Below are 19,063 nucleotides of genomic sequence, written 5' to 3'. Positions count from 1 at the left end.
CTCCTAATCCAGGAACTCTCATAAACCATTCACCTCCAAGCACAGGATCTAGCTTTTGGAGCTGCTGGGTTCAGAGTCCCTGAGGGAAGTCCTGCTGACTGTGGAGGCCCCACAATGGTTATCAATGTAGACAGACCCAGGCTGTAGCCAGAGGGTTCCTCCAACCTTGGTGGTGATGATGATGATGATGATGATGATGATGATGATGATGATAGCACCTTTCATCATCCCAAGTGCCTTCACATACTTTACTTTATTTAATCTTTAAAAGACCCTGGGGGTGGGGAGGGGCATGACTTGATGGCTCAGTCAGTTAAGCATCTGACTTTGGCTCAGGTCATGATCTTGCGGTTAGTGAGTTCGAGTCCCGCATCGGGCTCTGTGCTGACAATTCAGAGCCTAGAGCTGTTTCGGATTCTGTATCTCCCTCTCTCTCTGCCCCTCCCTCGCTCACGCTCTGTCTCTCTCTGTCTCTCTCTCTCTCTCAAAAATAAACAAACATCAAAAAAAAAAATTTTTTTTAAAAAGACACCAGGGGCGCCTGGGTGGCTCAGTCAGTTAAGCGGCCGACTTCTGCTCAGGTCGTAATCTTGCAGTCTGTGAGTTCGAGCCCCACGTCAGGCTCTGTGCTGACAGCTCAGAGCCTAGAGCCTGTTTCGGATTCTGTGTGTCTCTTTCTCTGACCCTCCCCTGTTCATGTTCTGTCTCTCCCTGTCTCAAAAATAAATTAAAAAAACGTTAAAAATTAAAAAAAAAAAAAAAAAAAAGACACCAGAGGACTGCGGTAGGTGTTATTCTCCCATATTACAGAAGATAAAGGAAGGGGGCACCTGGGTGGCTCAGTCTGTTAAGCATCTGACTCTCAGCTCAGGTCATGATCTCACAATTCATGGGTTTCAGCTCCGTCTTGGGCTGAGCTGACAGTCTGGAGCCTGCTTGGGATTCTGTCTCTCCTTCTCTCTGCCCCTTTCCTGCTTACTCTGTCTCTTTCTCTCTCTCGCTCTCGTTCTCGCTCTCTCTCTCAAATCAATTAATTATTTTATTTATTCATTTATTTTAAAAAAGATAAAGGAAGGCTCTTCAGAGAGCTTTAATTCTTGCCCACCTAGCAGACCTAGCAGTGAGTGGTGGTGCCAGAGCTGGACCCCAGGCCTCCTGACTCTGGAGTCTCGTCAGAGCCACACTCTCGTCTCTGACTAGCTGGTGGGCTTCTCTTCCCTACCTCCCCCTCCAGAGCCTGGCCAGCCGGCTCAAGGAGAACATGGAGAAGCTGACTGAGGAGCGGGATCAGCGCACAGCAGCTGAGAACCGGGAGAAGGAGCAGAACAAGAGGCTACAGCGGCAGCTCCGCGACACCAAGGAGGAGATGGGCGAGCTCGCCAGGAAGGAGGCCGAGGCGAGCCGCAAGAAGCATGAACTGGTAACGTGCCAAAACCCGCAGGGCCCCGAGCAGGCAGCTGTCTGGGTGCACGCCTCCCCTGGGCTGGGGTGGGGGATGGGCCACAAAGAAACTAGAGTTTAGATCTCTGGAAGGAAGAGGAACACGTCCCGAGGCCAGGCCAGAGGGCCGGGGGCAGTGCCCGAGTCTCCATCTGGTGCTCCATGGCGCCTCCATGGCGCTCCTTCCCGGCCTGGAGAGACTTGCAGCGGGCTTTCTCTAGAGCAGCCAGATAGAGACTGGCCCTCCGGTGAACTCGACTGCCCCCTCTCCCTCCTAGGAGATGGATCTGGAGAGCCTGGAAGCCGCTAACCAGAGCCTGCAGGCCGATCTCAAGCTGGCATTCAAGCGCATTGGGGACCTGCAGGCCGCCATCGAGGACGAGATGGAGAGCGATGGGAATGAGGACCTCATCACCAGGTGAGGGGGCCTCTGGGGCAGCGGCGGCCGCACCGAGGCCCTCTGACCACCTGTGGAGCAGGCCACGAGGTAGAACAGCTGCAGTCTCTGTCTCCCTGCCACTGAGCCACCAGCCCACCTTTCCCTCATCGCCAGACCCCAGCATGGACCCTGTCCTGTAATGACCGAGGGCAGGACTGGTGCTGCCCGGGTGAGATGCCCTCCCTCCCCCTCCCTGTCCTCCCTCCTCAGGCCTCCCGGGAACCTGGCTCTCCAGCTCTGCCTGTTCACAATGAGTTATTCCCCCGTTTAGCTGCATTTCCGATGGCGCCTGCCCTACTCTGGGGAAAGCAGAGATTTAAGGCCCATGGTACCTTGTTACCATGCCAGAGATTTTCTCTCATAAAACCCACCCAGGGAATGGTTTCGGAGAGAGAGATTTATAGTCCTAGGCTCAGGAAGAAGTCACAAGGCAGGTAGACCAGCAGTTCTGGAGGGTGAGGGTCAGGCCCTGGAGAAACTCCGAAGGCTGCCTTGGGCGGACCCCCACCCCCAGACCTGCCCCCTTCCTGCTTGAGCGCTGATGCCCCATCCTGCAAGTGGGTCCTGGCCCACATAAGAAGCCTGCTCCTTGGGGGCAGAGAAAAAGTGCCCCGGGGCGGCCCAGACCTCCCTCTGAGGATACACTGTCACTCACCCCACCCCCCCCAGCTGGTCTCAGCCAGCCAGAGCCATGTCTTGCTCAGGATGTCCACCTTGGCTGAGAGGTCCACCCTTGCTTTGCCCACTGGTTTTTCAATCTTCTTCTTCTGTCCCCCTAGCCCACCATTTTCTTTCTGTTTCCAGTTTGCAGGACATGGTGACAAAGTATCAGAAAAGAAAGAATAAACCGTGAGGACTGGGGCGCAGGCGCTCTCTGCCTCTCCTTCTGTGGTGTCTAACTGCCCCTAACACTGGCTTTCACCCAGGGTCCCCACTGCATGCCGCACGTGGACACGGCCTCTTGCACACTCTCCAAGCTGGTCTCACGCTAACACCACTGACTCTGCCCTGAGGGGAGGCAAGGCCAGGGCAGTGAGGCGCTACCCCAGGAAGGTGCAGGCTGGCGCTCATGCCCTTGGTGTGCAGGACGGGGGCTCCATCAGAAAAGAGAGCTCAGCCTCATTCGGTGGTACCCACAATCTGCCTTCCTGAGCTCCAGCCCTCTCTCCTTCCTCAGAAACCAAGCCTCCCAGCCTATTTCTCTGGGGAAAAGTCTGTTCGGGCTGGATTTTTCCATATCCTGGGGCTCCTTTGGAGCCCAAGCTACCCAAAAGAAGCGGGTATGTTTCATTTTGAAAGGTCCACCACCTTCTTGTGGCAGACAAAGGTATAAGGTGAGGAGCATCCAGCAGTTACTTGTTTGGGGAAGGCATCCAGGCAGCTAATCACAGCCCGGGAGCAGTGGCAGGGGGGAGGGAACTGGCAAGAGAAGGGAACGCAGCCAGATGTGTTTACTTTACTCCCTGCGGGCGCCTTGGGCACAGGGAGGCCCCAGGCATTTGTGCTGGTGCCTGTCTGTCAGGTGGCAGGGAGCCCAGCATATCCGCCCTCTCTCGATTCTTTCTTTCTGGGTGGGAGCTGGACGGCGGGTGTGAGATGTGCAGGCCTTCAGGCGGATCGGAGTGATCCTCCGTCAAGTTCGTCAGGGCTGTTTGTTTGGAGGTTGTTTTTTTAGCGTGGCATTGGATTTCCTCCCCCTACTCCCTCTGGCTTGGCAGGCCTCCTCCCCTGGCCAGGATGGGCTGGCGGCCGCGCAAAGGACTCCGTGAGAGCTAATGATAAATGTAATAGTGTGTAACAGTGATAGAGGGCCGCTGGAGCCCGGTTGTCACACACAATTAATATCCCTCGCCATTCTGTCTCCGTTTGTTTGTTCCCCCGCGATTCGGCTCCCAGTTAACTAATAGCACATGAGCCTGGACATAAATTGTATTTGACTCAAGGTTTAATTCCGACCATTTAAAATTTCAACTGCCCCCTGAGCCTGCCTGCCCCTGGAGTTTGTTTACGGGCCTGATTATTTAAGAAAAAGAACCTAAACATCATCTATGTGCTCGAAACTAAAGGGAAGGTGAGGGCAGCCAGGCCAGCTTCTCCACCCGTTTGCTGCTCTGAATGTAAGGAGGGAAATTCGTATTCTGGGTCCACGACTATCTGTCCCCTGTGTGTTCTAGCCCTGCCATCCTTGGACTGTAGGAGCTTCGAGGGCTGATAAAATGCGCATTTAAGATCATATTCTAAACCATTTCCAGGCATGGGCACGTGCGTGCATGCATGAGTACACACACACACACACACACACACACACACACACACACACACCAGTGTGCACTCACGCAGGCGCACTGGGGTGTGCAGTCCTAGCCACAATCCTGCTGATGGCAGAGGTGGTGTGGCTCCGTCCTCAGCAGCTCTGGGCCCCAGCTCCAAGTTATCGAGCAAGCCAGTGAGTGAGTGTGCTAAGGCGGGCAGAAAAATAATGTTTCGATTTACTTAGAGATACAGTTGTTATTGCCATAACCTTAATGAAAGCAGTAAACAGTGCAGTATTAGGGGAGATTTATACAGAAACACTTTTAACATGTAGACATAGATTTTGCGATGCATACAGCACCTCCTTTCTAAAGGCAATCAATATGGTTATGAACGGTGGTGATAAATTACAGGCTCTGAAGCTAGAGAAGGAGGTTTTTTGCACGGGTGTATAAATCAGGTGGTATTGGCGTTCCATGGGGCCCATGCACCATAGTAAATCTGCCAGGCTCGGACAGGCACAGGGCTTGCATTAGTGGTTTCGGGGCTGTCTGCTAAACTCCTGTTTACCCAGGGCATCAACCAGCCTCGTCTTCGTTATAATTCTGTATTTGATGGAAGCCCATAAAATATGCCTCTTTGTTCCCCTCCCAACGGGTCATGCTCTCTCACAGTCCCCAGAACAGAGTCTGGTGGTTTCTGGTTTCTGGCGTGCGTGCGTGCGTGTGTGTGTGTGTGTGTGAGGGCGTACACACACACACACACACACACACACACACACACAGGCCTGTGTGGCTATTTATTCAAGAACATAATTCAGGAATGGGCCTGCTCCTGTTGACACAGATGAGAGGAAATTTATATCGAGGAGAAATCCCAGCATATCCATAGCAGGGGAATGTGGTGAGCAGACATTTTGCAGAATTCTAGAAGCATTCTCACTCAGAAGCTGTCTCTAAGCCCCACTGCTTTGTGAAGGAGTCACCATGACTCCAGCCTCAGACTCTGACTCCTTTGGGCTTTTCTGCAAGTAGAGAGGGCTCAGGCCAGCTTGGCCAGAAAGCAGAACTGGGGAACAAGGACTGGGGAGGAGGGGGAGAGGAGACTCAGAGAGACAGAGCCAATGTCTGGGACTCTCTGGGTTCAAGTGGATCTCCAGGGTGCAATTTGAATCCCGAAACTGTGCTAGCACCTCAGGGAATGCTGACGCCCCCTCCTCATTTTTCTTTGTTTCTTAAGGGCCAGGGAAGTCACAGGGCCGGTCTGGGATCTGGCCTGTGGTGCTCGGTTAGCTTAGCGCTGCCGTCAGCCGAGGGGCCTCCCGTTCAAGCTAACCTGAAGCCAGAAAGCTGCCCTGGTCTTTTCTGACCCATGGCCAGCGGTCAGGCTCTCACAGTCAAGGCATGGAAAATGGCAGTAGCCGCGGCCCCGTTTCTGGGAGTGTGCACACAAGAAACAGAATAGGCTTCTGGGAGTGGCCGTAGAGCCTACGAGTCCTCTCTTTTTAACCAAGAGCCATTTAGCTGTAACTGATACATGGATGGTTTCCCCGTCATCCCCGTTGGACTTATTTGGCTGAACAGCGGGCTGTCACAGAAAGTAGAATGGGAGGTGCCTCCATGCCCCTCAGGGTCTTCCTGGTGGCTGTCCTACAGTGTGGCCTGCTGAGTGGGGCCGGGTCCTTGTGAATGGTATGCCCCATCTGACCTCTCTTGTTCCCCTCCTGACTCACCCATGTGCATGTCACCCGCATCCCACCCCTGCCCGAGAAAAACCTGCCGCCCCATCAGTGCTCCCTCCTGGGCAGCGGGTGATCACTCCCTCCCCGGCCTTGCCTACCTTTCTGCTCCTCATCCCACAGCGAGGGGGACTCAGATGTGGACTCTGAGCTGGAGGACCGGGTCGACGGGGTCAAGTCATGGTTGTCGAAAAACAAGGGGCCTTCCAAGGCAGCGTCCGACGATGGCAGCTTGAAGAGTTCCAGGTGAGCGTGCGGCCTTGAGCTGGGAGGAAAAGCCACCTCATGGCCCAGGGATAGCTGAGCAGTGCCTGGATCCCAGAGAGGCTGGGTCTCATGCCACCGGCGTCTCTTGCCTGGCATGCCTCAGAGGGGCCCAGGCATGCCCCCAGCGTGTGCGATGCGCCAGGAGGCTCAGTGTCAGGTCAGGGTTGGTGGCACCCTTGTTTTTCCCAAACGATGTTTTCCTACCAGACTCGGGGCTTCGGTTTGCCATAGGTTTAACTTCATCCCCACTTACTCATTTGACAAATGTCGGTTGAACTACCCAAAAGTTTGGGCCCTGGAATCAAGACTGGAAGGTGGCATAAGGAGACTCCGGATCCCACAACCCCGGACAGGGCTGGCTGGGCCCCTGAGCTGGCAGAAAAAGACACTGGCTCCCCTGACTCCCCTGTCACAGCTCCATTTCTGTCTTTTTCTGCCCATTCTCTCCTTCTTCTGATCTTTTCACCATTTCCCCTCACCACCACCCCCATGCTTCCTGCTCACACCCAATCCACTGGGGGAACTCATTCCCTATTGTCCAGCCAAGTCACAGGCTTCTGATCACACAGACAGCTACCCCTGGAATCCGGGGCTCCACGTTCCTCGTCCCTCACTTCCCAGCCAGCATGGCAGCAGGGAGGGAGATCCTCTGTCCTCTGCTCCAACGCCTCCTCAAGCCGTTTCCCTGCTGGCTCCCCCGCCTCCCACTTTCTCCCCAACTCTGAACCATCCTGATCCCCACCAGGGCACACCCTTCTCCACCCCCTCCCAGAGTAGCGGGCAGGCTGCTTTGTAAAGTAATCCCTCGCCTTCTCCAACTCCCCTGAGGCCCCTTCCCAAGTCCAGCCCCTCACCACAAGCACCCAGCGGCCCCCTCTAATTGGTTTAATTTATTCAGCCAAACAACATTTTGTTATTGCAGATAATGCCGCCTTCCCCGCCCCACTGCCGTTCACCACGGTGTGGCACAAGGCTCCAGGTAGTTGACAATGAAATAAATTGAACTAAACGTTTTAGAGGGGGAAAAGTGATGAAATAGAACAATGGTCTAATTTACATGACATTCTCCATGAAGCTATTTTCACTGACGCAAATTATTTTGCTTCATTTCCTCCGATGCTCTCGCTGCCACTTTGCCAGGGTGCTGCCGCTCGCTCCTTTTGCCTCCTGTCTCCTCCCTCCCTCTGTATCTTTATTCTCTGGGTTTAATGCCGGCTCCTCTCTTTCTCTCTCTCTCTCTCTCTCTCTCTCTCTCTCTCTCTCTTTCCCTCCCTCCCTCCCTCTTCCCTCCCTTCCCCTCCCCCCCATTCTCTCTGGGCTGCCTCTAATCCACTACTGGTTCTCTCTTCCTGACCTCATCTCTCTCCCCTAGAACGGCCCTCAACACCTCTGGGAAGGAGGGCAAGGGGGTGGAGGAGAGGCCAGCCTCCGTGCTGAGCTCTCTGAGCTACCGGAAACGGCTCACCCTGAAGGACTCCATCGGGGGCACTGGGGACGAGGACTCGCTCTTCACCACCCTGAGCGAGCGGGCAACCTCCCCAGAGAGGCCCCCCCGGAAGACCCGCACAGGCCCCAGGGAAGAGCAAGATGAATGCGGCTCCACCTTCTCCGAGACCCGGAGTCGTGTTGGCCGGGGGCTGGAGAAGCGGTGGGGCTCAGACTTCGACCGGGCCTCGACCGTCTCTGCCCCCACCAGCCGGGCCTCCTCAGCCACACGGCGCGGCTCCGGTGAGGACGGGGCCCGCTCCTCCATGAGCTTCTCGCTCTCAGGCTCCCCCAGTTCCCGGCGCAGCACCTCCCGGCTCGATACCCTGTCCAGGACCCTCAGTCCTTCCTTGAGCCGGGCCTCGGGCCTGGGCCGGGACAGCCCTGATTCCCGCCTGTCCTTGGGCCAGAGCTGCCTGGATGCGTGGGATGATGGAGCCAGTGTGGCCTTGAGCGAGGCCCACTCCCAGTACAGCCACCCGTCGCTGGCCCGCAGCCTGTCGGTGCCACCGCGGCCACACGCCTCGCCCTCTGCCACGGATGAGCCTCTCGGCTCCAGCATCCGCCCCGTCAGCCGTCACTCCTACCTGGACCCAGACCTGGAGGCCGCCATCAACGAGGTCTTGAGCTACAAACCCGTCCCGTTCCAGAGGAGCAGCCTGGAGCCCGACTCCGAGGAGGACGACCGGAAGAGCATCCAAAGTGCCCGCAGCGCCCAACTGGACCTCCCAGTGCGGGCCACCAGCATCCGCCGCTCGGCCTCTGCCGCTGACGTCTCCCGCTCCCGCAGCGGCCGGAAGAGCCGGAGCAGGAGAAGGAGCAGCTCCAGCTCCAGCTCCAGCTCCAGCTCCAGCTCCAGCTCCGAGGATTCCTCGGAGCACAAGCGGCGGAAGAAGGGGCGCTCTCGGAAGAGCAAGAAGAAGTCCAAATCGAGAAGAAAGAGAGCGGAGACAGAGTCGGAGTCCTCATCGACATCCAGTGGCTCTACTGTGTCAGGCCACAGCCGCTCGAGCGTGAAGAAGGGCCCGGCTGCAGAAGGTGAGGAGGCCAGGCAGGCGCACCGGCCGTCTCGGAAGGAGGAGAAGAAACGCAAGAAGGAGGTGGACAGCCTGATGATGCGGTACTTGTACCGGCCCGAGAGCGACTAGTGCAGTAGGTGGCACCCGGCGTGGGGTGCAGCATGGAGTGTGCCGCTCGGTGTGAACTAACGTGCCCGACCCCATCCGCCACCACCCAGGCCTCTCCTGCGTGCCTCTGCAGCGGGCCTGGCCTCAGAGAGCTTTCTGGCTGCCTCGGAGAGTGGGGCCAGCGAGCTGGTTAGTCCTTCTCTGCCCCGAGCCCAGTCAGCTGAGCTTGCTGAGGGTGATCCGGCACAGCTCCCACTTACTAAGTCCTCACCGCGGGTGCCGGGGGACCTCCTAGACATTTGCCACATTTTGTTCACTTCATCCTCACACTAACTCCATAACAAAGGCTTGATTAGCCCCATTCTATAGAAGAGGAAGCTGAGGCTCAGGGAAGTTAAGTCACTGGCCAGGGTCACACAGTTGGGAAGTGATGTGCTGGGATCTGAATGGAGTCTATTAGGCTTGCTCTCCACCACTCCTCCTCCGTAGGGCCCAAGGCAGAGCACACAGGTGAAATGTTTCCTGTGTGTGCCTCGGGCTTTTGTCTACGCCCCCAATGGGCTGGGCTTGGGAAAGGGCTCTAGCCGACCCCTGAGGGCGAGCTGGTGTGTCAGTGGCCTCCGTCTCTTACGGGACCTTTGGCTCGGCTCTGGCTCTCGACACTGCCCTGCAAGGCCACCTTCCTCCCTGCTACGCGCCATCAGACCTCAGACAGCAAGGCTCACGGGGCTGCACCACACCCTCCCTCAAACCCCAGTTCCCTGACTCCCTCCCCAGCCCTCCCACCTGAAGCCCACACATGGGCGTCGCCTCAGCTCAGCTCATCTTAAAAAGTTATAATGAACAGAAATTAGCAGCTGCTGAGTGACAGCCCCCTCCTGGCTCTCCTGCCTCCCCCAGCCTTCTCTCTGTGGGAAGGGAGATCTAGCAGTTAGGCCCTTTATGCCCACACCCCCACCTCAGAAGAAGGCAGAAACTGACTCACTGGAATCCCATTGTTCCCGGTTTCCCTGGTGGGTGGTGACATTTGGATCACCCTGGTTATGTGAAGCTGTTTTGGGCCTGGCACCCTCCCAGGGCAAGCTTGCTGCTTCCCAGGAGGTGTGACCCCAGAGCGCAGCCCCCTGGGGCAGGGGCCTTGCTTCCCCGATGCATGAACTAACACACACCTGTCGCATGTTTGTGGGCCTCTTGTGCCGTGGGGTGGCTGAGCACGTACATTGACTTGGCCGGGTTATACCCAAAGGGACCAGTTATGTTTTAAGGAACGGAGCAAACAGAAGTGAAAGTTACCTGCAGCTATTTGGAGATGGGTGATGGGATGGAATTAGGTGGATGGTGGGGGAGGGTGGAATTTAAGCCCAGCCCAGGCTCATGGACAGACATCTTGGATTCCTCTGGCCCCAGCTGCTCTGAAACCAAGCCCTTGGGCTCAGCACTGCTCCGTCGCTTCCCCCCCTGTGGCAGTGGTTGCGGGACGCTCTGGAGGAGCAGAAAGCATCTCCGTTGCTCGAGGGAGCTGTTGTCAGCTCCACAGTGAGCAAAGGCTGGAGTCGCAATATTGTATCTACCAGCTCAGCCTTCCCCTCCGCAGCCCTGCTGAGTGCCCTGCTCCCCGAATGCAGGAAGTCAGGTGATGGGCCATGGGGTGGTTTGGAAAAGAGAGAAGGCCAGACCCTTCTGAGCACTGCACCCCTGCTTGAAGAGGGAGACATGGGCCTCACCAGGCCCCTCCACGCTGCCCGGCAACTGGTGTATTTCAGACCCGATGCCCTCAGCCCATCATCACCCTTGACCCCAGGACCAGCAAGAACAAAACCACATAAAGCCTGTTTCTTCCCCCAGCCACCAGCACAGTTCCTCTTGTCTGCCAGCAAGACAGGAGTGATCCTGAAACCCTATACAACACCACCGGGGAGGATTGGATTCACTGCGGGGAGAGTGGGCGCCGAGCCAAAAGCTTGCCAGTCAATACAGAGCTGGCAGGAGAAGGACCAGGGAAGGGAGGACCTAGTCAAACTCAGCATGAACCGACTTTGGGTAGAATGGGGGCAGGGGCAGAGTGATGGCTTAGCTTCCCATCTGGTGATGGGGACCGGTGAGAATTCAGAACACGAACGCATCCATCGCAGAGGCAAGGGGAGGGGCCTGCCACCCTGGGCTCACCCAGCAGGAATTAGTTTATACACCAAATTGTTTGTGACAGCGCTGCGCAGGAGACACTGGCTTGTGGGGAGGAAAGCTTTTGGAACAATTTGGTTAAAATGTTCAAATTGCCAGCCCGGACTCTTGCCCTGGGGAGGGGGCTAGCTGCCTGCTGTTGGCTCTACAGCTGTGGCGATAGAAGCCACAAAGGAGACTGGCTGAAGAACACCCAGCCAGGGGCAAGGGTATCTTATGGCTCCGTGGAACTGACCCCCGCTACCTGTGCCATTTACCCAGCACCTGGATGGAGCAGTGTTGGAACCTGGCGGGCACAAGGACACAGGGATGGGGGACGCGGCCCTACTCTAAGGAGAGACGTGGGGGGAATCGAAAGGAATTCGGGCCGGCCCCTACCCGACAGCGCCCCATTGGCATCTGGGTCCCAGTCCTGGCATCTGCCTTGCCCCCCAACTGCCCCCAAAATAATCACACTGCCTTTTCACAAAATCAGTCCTTCCCGTGCCCAAGAGCAGACCTTAGCACTGGGTGCCCAGAAATTCTATCTCAAACATGAAAATAAAACCAGGCTCCCACTAATTTAGAATTCAAACAACCCAAAAGCTAAAATAACCCCAATTTTTTCTATGGTGCACAGTCATCATTGAGCTTTATGATTTCGTCCCTGAGACACCCTAGAGTCCTTAAGTGCCTTTGGCCCATCAAAGTAAGACTCATTTATGTTCAGTCTAGTTTGTATTAAATGTGTTTTGTGCTATTCTGATTCCTTTAAAAATGGTAATTCATTCATGAGAAATATGATAACTATTAACCAGACTGCCCCATTCCTGAACCATTTTGCATAATTGAACACGTAGTCTATCAGGCTCTTCCTTCTCCCCAGGGAGGGGGGGCGGGGGGGGGGAGAGAGAGAGAGACAGAGAGAAAAACCTATCTTTACACACCCCCCTGGGCTTTCACCATGGGCCTGTGGGGAGCATTCAGGTTTGGTGTTGTTTCCTCTTCAGGTCACCCAATCCAGTGGCCGGGTGGAGTCAGCAAAAGCTTTGAGGTCTAAGAGTCCAAGTTCAAATGTACATAGTGGCTATATGACCTTGAGCAAGATGCTTCTTTGAACCAGCTTCCTGGTGACCTTTCATAGGGCTCTTGTGAAGAACAAGATGCATATCCAGACTGCCTAGGACGATGTCTCACATGCTGGAAGTACTCGATAGCCAAACCCTTTCTTCACAACACAGATGGAAAAGTGAAGGATTTGATTCTTTCTCTCAGAAGCCTGCTTCCTCCTCTTCGGGTTTGGGGTAGAACTTCAAAGGGGCTATAAACAAGGTTCCCTGCCTCAGATTCTTAAAGCAGAATTGTGGGCAGAGGGGTCACCGAATTCCTGTTTATGCCAGTGGAAGCTCTCTAGGATCCGGAAGCAGAGCTGTGTCCCTGGGACCACTGGACAGGGACTCTCTGAGTGCTGGACACTGGTAGGGGTGGAGCTTCTCTGTGCTGCATTTTGTTCAAGAGTGTTGAAATGATGGTGCACTTGAACCGGCAGAGGCAGCAGCAGTGGGAGGGGCAGGGGAAGGTGGCTCTCAGGCTTTGGGAAAGAAAGAAAAAAAAAGAAGGTGACTGGAGCAGAAGGTTCCATCCTTGCTGAATGCCATGAGCCTGCTCCATCCAGGGGATGATGTTTCTTCACATCCTGGTGGGAGGAAGCTGGAGGTTCCCAGTGGCCTGATGAAAACTCTAGAGGGCTGGGTTATGATACCAAGAAAGGGATAACTATGCCACCCTGAAATGGACGTCTTGCCAGTTCCTACATCCTGAGTCTCCTATCCTTGTGGTGAATAGATGATGCCACAGTCAAGGGCAGAAATTCTCACAGGCCTTAGGAAAGCCTAAGGAGAAAGTGTTAAGGTCTGGTAGTATTCCATGAGGAAGGCTCCTCCTTCTTAGATGGAATCGTGTTAGGAATGAGGTTCCCTTAGGTTGTATCCATATAATCACCAGACTGCCATTCTCCAAGTCAGCCTGGTCCATGGACCACCTCCATCAGAATCTTCTGGGGAGGAGTTGAAAATGGGGAATTCCTCAGTTCCACCCAAAAGCTAGCAAATCAAAATTTCTCCAGGGGAGGATGCAGGAGTCTTTATAACACACTCGGGTTTGAGACCCACTGCTCTACAGTGTTGCTTTCCTGGGAATTTCAAAAGGTTTCAGAATCAAAACAATGTGCTCCTTTCTCTTACTACTCTGAGTGTCTTCTGGGGAAGATGGAATTGCTTCTCAAGCAAGATAGGATTGAATTTACTTCTCAATTTGTGGCTTTTAGGGACTGCTATGACAGGGCTTTGGGAGCCTCCCCAGACCCAAAGGCTTTGGTGCCGCGAGTTAAGAGCATTGTTCGTCTGTGACCTTGTTCCTCTCTCCCTGCAGCCCCACCAGTTACTGGAAGTCCCTTGCCCCTGACCGGTCAGATGATGAACACGACCCTCTGGACAGCACCTCCAGGCCAAGATATTCCCATAACTATCTGAGTGACAGCGACACAGAGGCCAAGCCGACAGAGACCAACGCATAGCCCAGGGGAGTGGTCTGAACCTCTGGCACCCAAAGGCTACTGCCACAGCGCCTCTCCCAGGAAATGATGGGGCACAGGTCTCCCCCACCTGACTGCTGATCTGCATGGGAAACACCCGACCCAAGGGGGTTGGGGGGCTTTCCAAATTGTGGGTGTCTGACATCTCCACATGGAAGAGGTGGGGGGAAGAGGAGTTTCTGAAAAGAGAACTTAATGCTCCTTCTGCCTCCAAATGCCACACTTTTGGTTTCGACCTTGGGCCGCACTGTGGGCAGTGGCAGGTGGCTTGGCACTGCATGGAGCCAGCAAGCTGACCTCCATCTCAGCCCCCTGCTCAGGGACGGTGGACAGATTGCCTGCTGGGACACTCTAGGTTGCTGGGTCCATGGGGAGGAATTGGGGGCAGGAACAGCAATTCCTTCCCCGCCCCCAGGCTTGGGGTGAGGGCTTTCTCTTCTCAGTGCCTGCTGTCTTTTTACTTTTAATTTAAATACCCACCCTCTCCATCACAGCTGCATCCCTGAGAGTGGGAGGGGGCTGTGGTGGCAGCTGGGGTTTCCAGGAATGACTGACTAGGGGAATCTCATCTCCCGCTTCGCTCCTCAGAGAGCAGTCCTTTCTCTGTGCAGCTGGAGAGACCGGTGAGCGGAGCTGGGTCCAGATTCTTGTCAGCATGGGGAGTGGCTCTCAGGTGCTTCTGGGTTTGGGTTGAGCAAGCCTACACAGACAGGGGTGCATATGTACCATCTGGCACTTTCAGCCCCCACCCCCTTCGTCTCATCAGTGTGTTAAGTGCAATGACCTATTTAAGACTAAACCCATTCCACCTATGCCGATAAGTTCGGGGCTTATCCAAGCACTGCCTCCTTGACCCTCTGTCCAAGTTGCCTGGACTGTAGGCCCAACTTGAGAGGGAAGGCCTTGGGTTGGGAGCTTGTGATCAGAAAAACTCAAGATGGGGGTTTGGGTCAGTACTGATGTGCATTAGACACGAGTCCTCACCCTGTATCCTGAGCCTGAGTCATTTTTCTTCTTCCAGTTGCCCTGCCCCCACACACTTCCCCCGAGACAAGACAACACGTGGCCGGACAGTCCCAGCCCCACCCTAAAGGTCATCCCACCAATAATACCAGACTTGGGGACCCAAGGGCAGTGCCTGGTGCAGCTCCCATCTGCTGTCCCCCTCACCTTCTCTCCCGCAATTGGTTTGTACTCACTGGGCTGTGCTCTCTCTTCCCTGTTTACCCGATGTATGGAAATAAACGTCCTTCTCCTCCTGGCTCTGCCTGTTACTTCAGGCTCAGGTAAAGTCCGAGATGGTCACTGGGGAGCAGAGGCAGGGTTCTGGTAAGGACCTAGGGAAGCGGCCGGGTCTCTGGCCTACTCCCACGCCGGATCAGTGCCACAAAGAAAGTTCTGGCAGGTCACCTGGGGGCAGGCAAAGGTAGAATGAGAAGATTGGTCAAGGGAGACAAACCCCACCTTTTATTTTAAGAGCTTGTGGATTGCAATCAGGCAGAGCCATTCATGCCTCATCCTACACTGGCCTCCACTCAGAAATGTTGAGGTCCTCTGATTACTAAATCTCACCAATTACAGGGATCCTAGCTTCTCTCTCTCTCTCTCTTTTTTTCAAGTCCTTCTAGAAAAAAATTTTAAGTTTAATTTTAGTCATTCCAAATATGACTTTTTGATCAAAACTTGCCAGAACTCTCTCTGGCCCCCAACCCCACTGGCCACAGGCCAACTCGAGTAGGCTGGGAGTTCTGGCTTCTCTGCCCTGCCCAGTCTCTGCCTTCATGCCTCAGTCCACACTTGGTCTGCTCACTGACAGCTACGAGGCAGCTCTTACAGAAGGGTAGAAAACAAACGACGACTCCTCCTCCACCTTCTGTAATGTGACCAGTTATAATCCTGGCACACATAAAGTTTCTTTTACAGCTGGTCAGTCGGGCTCCCCTGGTTTGTACAGGTAGGCAGGAAAGGGTATCAGACAGCCCTGAAGCCAAGGCTCTGGCGATGTCAGCCTCCCAGAAAGGGTCAAGAAAGGGAAGGAGGGAGGAAAGTCCCCCAGAACGAGTGGGAGAGAAGTATAATATGGACCCATCTTGAATGAAAAAGACTACCCCTCTCCACTGCCCCTGCAAGGTCGAATAGAAAAGGTAATAAAAGTAAAGTTACTTTTTTTAGATTTTTTATTTTATTTTACATTCATTTATTCTTGATAGAGACAGAACACAAGTGGGGGAGGGGTAGAGAGAGAGGGAGACACAGAATCAGAAACAGGCTCCAGGCTCCGAGCTGTCAGCACAGAGCCCGACGTGGGGCTCGAACTCACAAACCGTGAGATCACGACCTGAGCCGAAGTCGGACGCCCAACCGACTGAGCCACCCAGGCGCCCCTACTTTTTTTTTTTTTTTTTAAACTGCTGGCTCCTCATGTTCATCTTTTACTCATGCTCTCAAATAGATGGGTGCATTTTCTATTTCTCCCAGGAACGGGTGACAGAGTCCCTCCCATCTGCAGACAAGATCCCAACTCTGTTGACCTGCGCTGACTCAGGCCTCAGGTTAACTGGAAAGTCCAACATCATTGTCGAATTGTCTGACCTGGGGCTTCAATTCAGAAAGCTTATATTATTAATTATTCATTCACTCAACATTCAGATATTTCATAACTGCCTGCCATGGCCTAGGCACTGTTCTAAGTGCTGGGGACAGATGAGTTTTCTTCCTTCATAAGGCAGATATTCTAGTGGAGGAGTTAGACATACAAAATAGGTACTGCATCTACTAATATCTGCAAGCTTTGGGTGAGGAGAGAGGAGTAAATTATAGTGTTTGTCATCTAGGGGCTCATAGATTGGGACAGACCCATGTGGAAATAACTACATGAGACATAACAGAAGGACAAATAGGTTGCTTTGGGAATATGATGGGGGAGGGGGTTGGAGAAGGATGGGAAGGCTTCTAAAAGGAGCTGGTATTTTGAGCTGAGGCTTGAAGAAAGGCTTCTACAGGTGTACCAGAAAAAAAAGAGCTTAAGCAAAGGCCCTGAGGCAGGGAAAGATAGGTGGTGGTAGGGATCTCCACAGGCTAAGGAAGCAGGAAATCGCCTCACATGACCAACACTTCAAGTTGCAGCAAAGCCCCTTGGCCAGGGTGCTGGGCTCCAAGAAGGAGAGGAGCGATTCCCTCAGCACCATCTCCCCGGGAGAGTCCAAGAGATTGTAGCCATCAAAGGCCAATCATTTTGGGTGTGCCTTCAGAGCTCCGTAAGTTCCGCCCTCACCTGTACACTCAGGGCACCTCTGGTCCCTAAGATGTAAATGATTCTAGAAAAAAAGGCAGCAAATCTGTCCCTGTGCCAGGCTCAAAGCTGCCTCCATAGAATCTCCTGTCTAATGAGAGGCATGGGTGGGACCCAAAGCCTTGTGAGGCTCCCCAAGGTCCCCAGTCAATGCCCAGAGACAACAGGGGCCCACAGTGACTCCTGAACTACTTCCTTTTGTCCTGTGTCCTCTTGGCAGATTATCCCAGTTGTCCCCCCACCATGCCCCACCCCCATGCCTAGTGGCACAGACACTTAGCGATTTGCTCCTTAATTGTCCCCCAGCTAGGCTGCGCAGATGCCGCTCTTTAATCTCTCCTGATAAATGAATCGCGCCGCTCCTTTAATCATATGTTCATATCCAAGCCAATTTGAATCAATTTGGCAGTGAGCGTGTTGCAAGAGATGCCATGACTGCTGCTTTCCCCTCAGGGCCCCCGAGCCAGCGCGTCTGCTGTCCTCATCCTCAGCAAAGAGCCCAGGGGGCCCATCCCAGGAAAGGATCTCCTACCTGAATAGTGAGGACTTTTCAAAGTCAATCATTCATTCCTGTCCTCCATGCTGGGCCCTTCGGGACTAGAGGGAGTTGGGTTCCAAAGCCCTCAGAAGCGAGGGAGGGGGGTGGGTCCATAGCCTTCCTGGGTCACTGAATAAGGGGCCCCATTATCATCCCTGGGAGGAAGCACTGCCTTAAATCTAACCATAATCCTTCTGCTCCCCTTTCATTTCCTCTGAGCTAGTTCTCAGAGAAGCTGGAACACTTCCTCACCTTTCACGCAGCAACACATTCCAGACCAGTCTATGGTAATTTGTCCTTGCCTGCTGCTGCTGCTGCTGCTGCTGCTACTGGCTGCCACCCCAATTCCTTTCATCTTTCCCCAGGAAGTATTCTATTCTAAATCCTCCAGCCTGGTGGGCAGTCCGGGACATGCTTGGTAATGCACCAAGTTCTGCTGCATTTAGGGCTGCTGCTTTTTCACCTACAGAGTGGTGTCCACGTGCCGGAGGGAAAACAAAACAAAAGGAGACAAGAACCTACTCCACGGAGAGCTTCTGCCGCTAGCGCTGAGACCCTGGAGAAGGGGCAGTAATCTCTCGGACTCAGTTTTCCCATCTGTAAAACAAGGTGGTACCGCTGACAACCTTTTGGCTTCTCAATTCGGAGGGAGCCCCTCACTGCTGCCCACAGAACCTCCCACCCCCACCCCTTCATCACCCTCGGTAAGGAGCCGGAGGGCCCGGCTGGCGGCGCGAGTCGGGCAGCGCGATGCCGGTGCCGGGGGAGGGACGTCTTCTCCCAGCGCCAGTCGGTCTGGGGCCGGTTGCGTCCAGCAGCCCGGGTGCGCCTCCGCTTCCTCTCTGCATTTCTTCTCCCGTTTCCCCGCGGGCTCTGCCGGTCCCGGCAGACGCCCTCCCAATCGTGGGGAGCCCGCCTGTATTAGCATATTCATATCTCATTTGCATGACCCGGGCCTCCCGAGCGCCTCGCCTCCGACTCCGCCCCCGCCCGAAGGGTCTTCCCGCACCTCCGGAAGCCACTACGCTCAAAAGGTTCTCAAGCAGTTGACTGGGCGGATCCCGTGGGCCTTGCCCTTCAAGGATTCCCTGGGCGCGAGCCCTGGTCTCGGAGCTCAGCAGACCGACAATACTGTTTCCCGCCTTTTCAGGGCTCTTGGAAGTCCCTGGCAGAAGCTGGGAACGAGGGTGCCCTTCCCGGCCTGTCAGGAGTGACCCGTGGGATGAGGAGGATGATAAAATTAACAATAGTTCCCATTTGCTGAGCACCTACTTACTATGTTCCCATTTGCTGAGCATTTACTACTCCTCTCACCTTCATCACAACCCGGAAGTGTCCTCTCTGTGAGGCTCAAAGAGGTGATATGTGTCCTAGCAGGGTCCTCAGCTTGGTTCCAGCAACTGCCCTGGAGCCTCCGGGCCATTCTGGCCTTGTCAGAGGGTAAAGGGACATGTGAGAGTGCCAGGAAGCATTGTCCGGAACCTCATCTCTAAATCGCTGTGTGCCTGGTATTCACCAAGGCCTGGCCTAAGTAAGGAAACACTTCTTGGCATTTGGGGGGGAAATGTCAACCTTACATTTATGTTGCTCCTTAAAATTTTCAGAGCACCCTCCATACATTACCACATTTCTGCTTCATGCATATACTGTGCCAACAATATGAGTAACAGTTCCACATGGCCCGGAATGCATATATTAAGCTATATTCACCTCAGTCTAATTTCATTACAG

General features: G+C 54.5%; 1 protein-coding gene and 1 long non-coding RNA gene across 19 annotated transcripts in view; one reads left to right on the top strand and one right to left on the bottom strand.

The window, feature by feature from the left end:
* MYO18A (myosin XVIIIA) overlaps positions 1–14,763 on the top strand; it is a 103,251-nt gene extending 88,488 nt beyond the window's left edge. For 12 of the 18 annotated variants that reach the window (XM_058704138.1, XM_058704137.1, XM_058704134.1 and 9 more), the window contains 6 exons: positions 1,235–1,420; positions 1,719–1,858; positions 2,684–2,728; positions 5,994–6,116; positions 7,510–8,774; positions 13,340–13,462. In XM_058704138.1, coding sequence (XP_058560121.1) covers positions 1,235–1,420; positions 1,719–1,858; positions 2,684–2,728; positions 5,994–6,116; positions 7,510–8,770 — 1,755 coding nt within the window. In that variant the 3' untranslated portion in view covers positions 8,771–8,774; positions 13,340–13,462. Of the gene's footprint in view, positions 1–1,234; positions 1,421–1,718; positions 1,859–2,683; positions 2,729–5,993; positions 6,117–7,509; positions 8,775–13,339 lie in introns of all 18 variants that reach the window. The other 6 variants (XM_058704148.1, XM_058704145.1, XM_058704143.1 and 3 more) reach the window with 3 other exon arrangements.
* Positions 14,236–17,980, bottom strand: LOC131497661 (uncharacterized). The gene is made up of 2 exons (XR_009255072.1): positions 17,855–17,980; positions 14,236–14,912 (listed from the first exon to the last, which is right to left on the bottom strand). It is a non-coding gene; the product is annotated as an uncharacterized LOC131497661 (long non-coding RNA).
* Between the last annotated feature and the right edge of the window lie 1,083 nt (positions 17,981–19,063).

This window comes from Neofelis nebulosa, chromosome 16 (genome assembly GCF_028018385.1).
Source record: "Neofelis nebulosa isolate mNeoNeb1 chromosome 16, mNeoNeb1.pri, whole genome shotgun sequence".
Lineage (NCBI taxonomy): Eukaryota > Metazoa > Chordata > Mammalia > Carnivora > Felidae > Neofelis > Neofelis nebulosa.
Note: the sequence above shows the minus strand (reverse complement) of the source record. Positions and strands in the feature narration are given on the sequence as shown.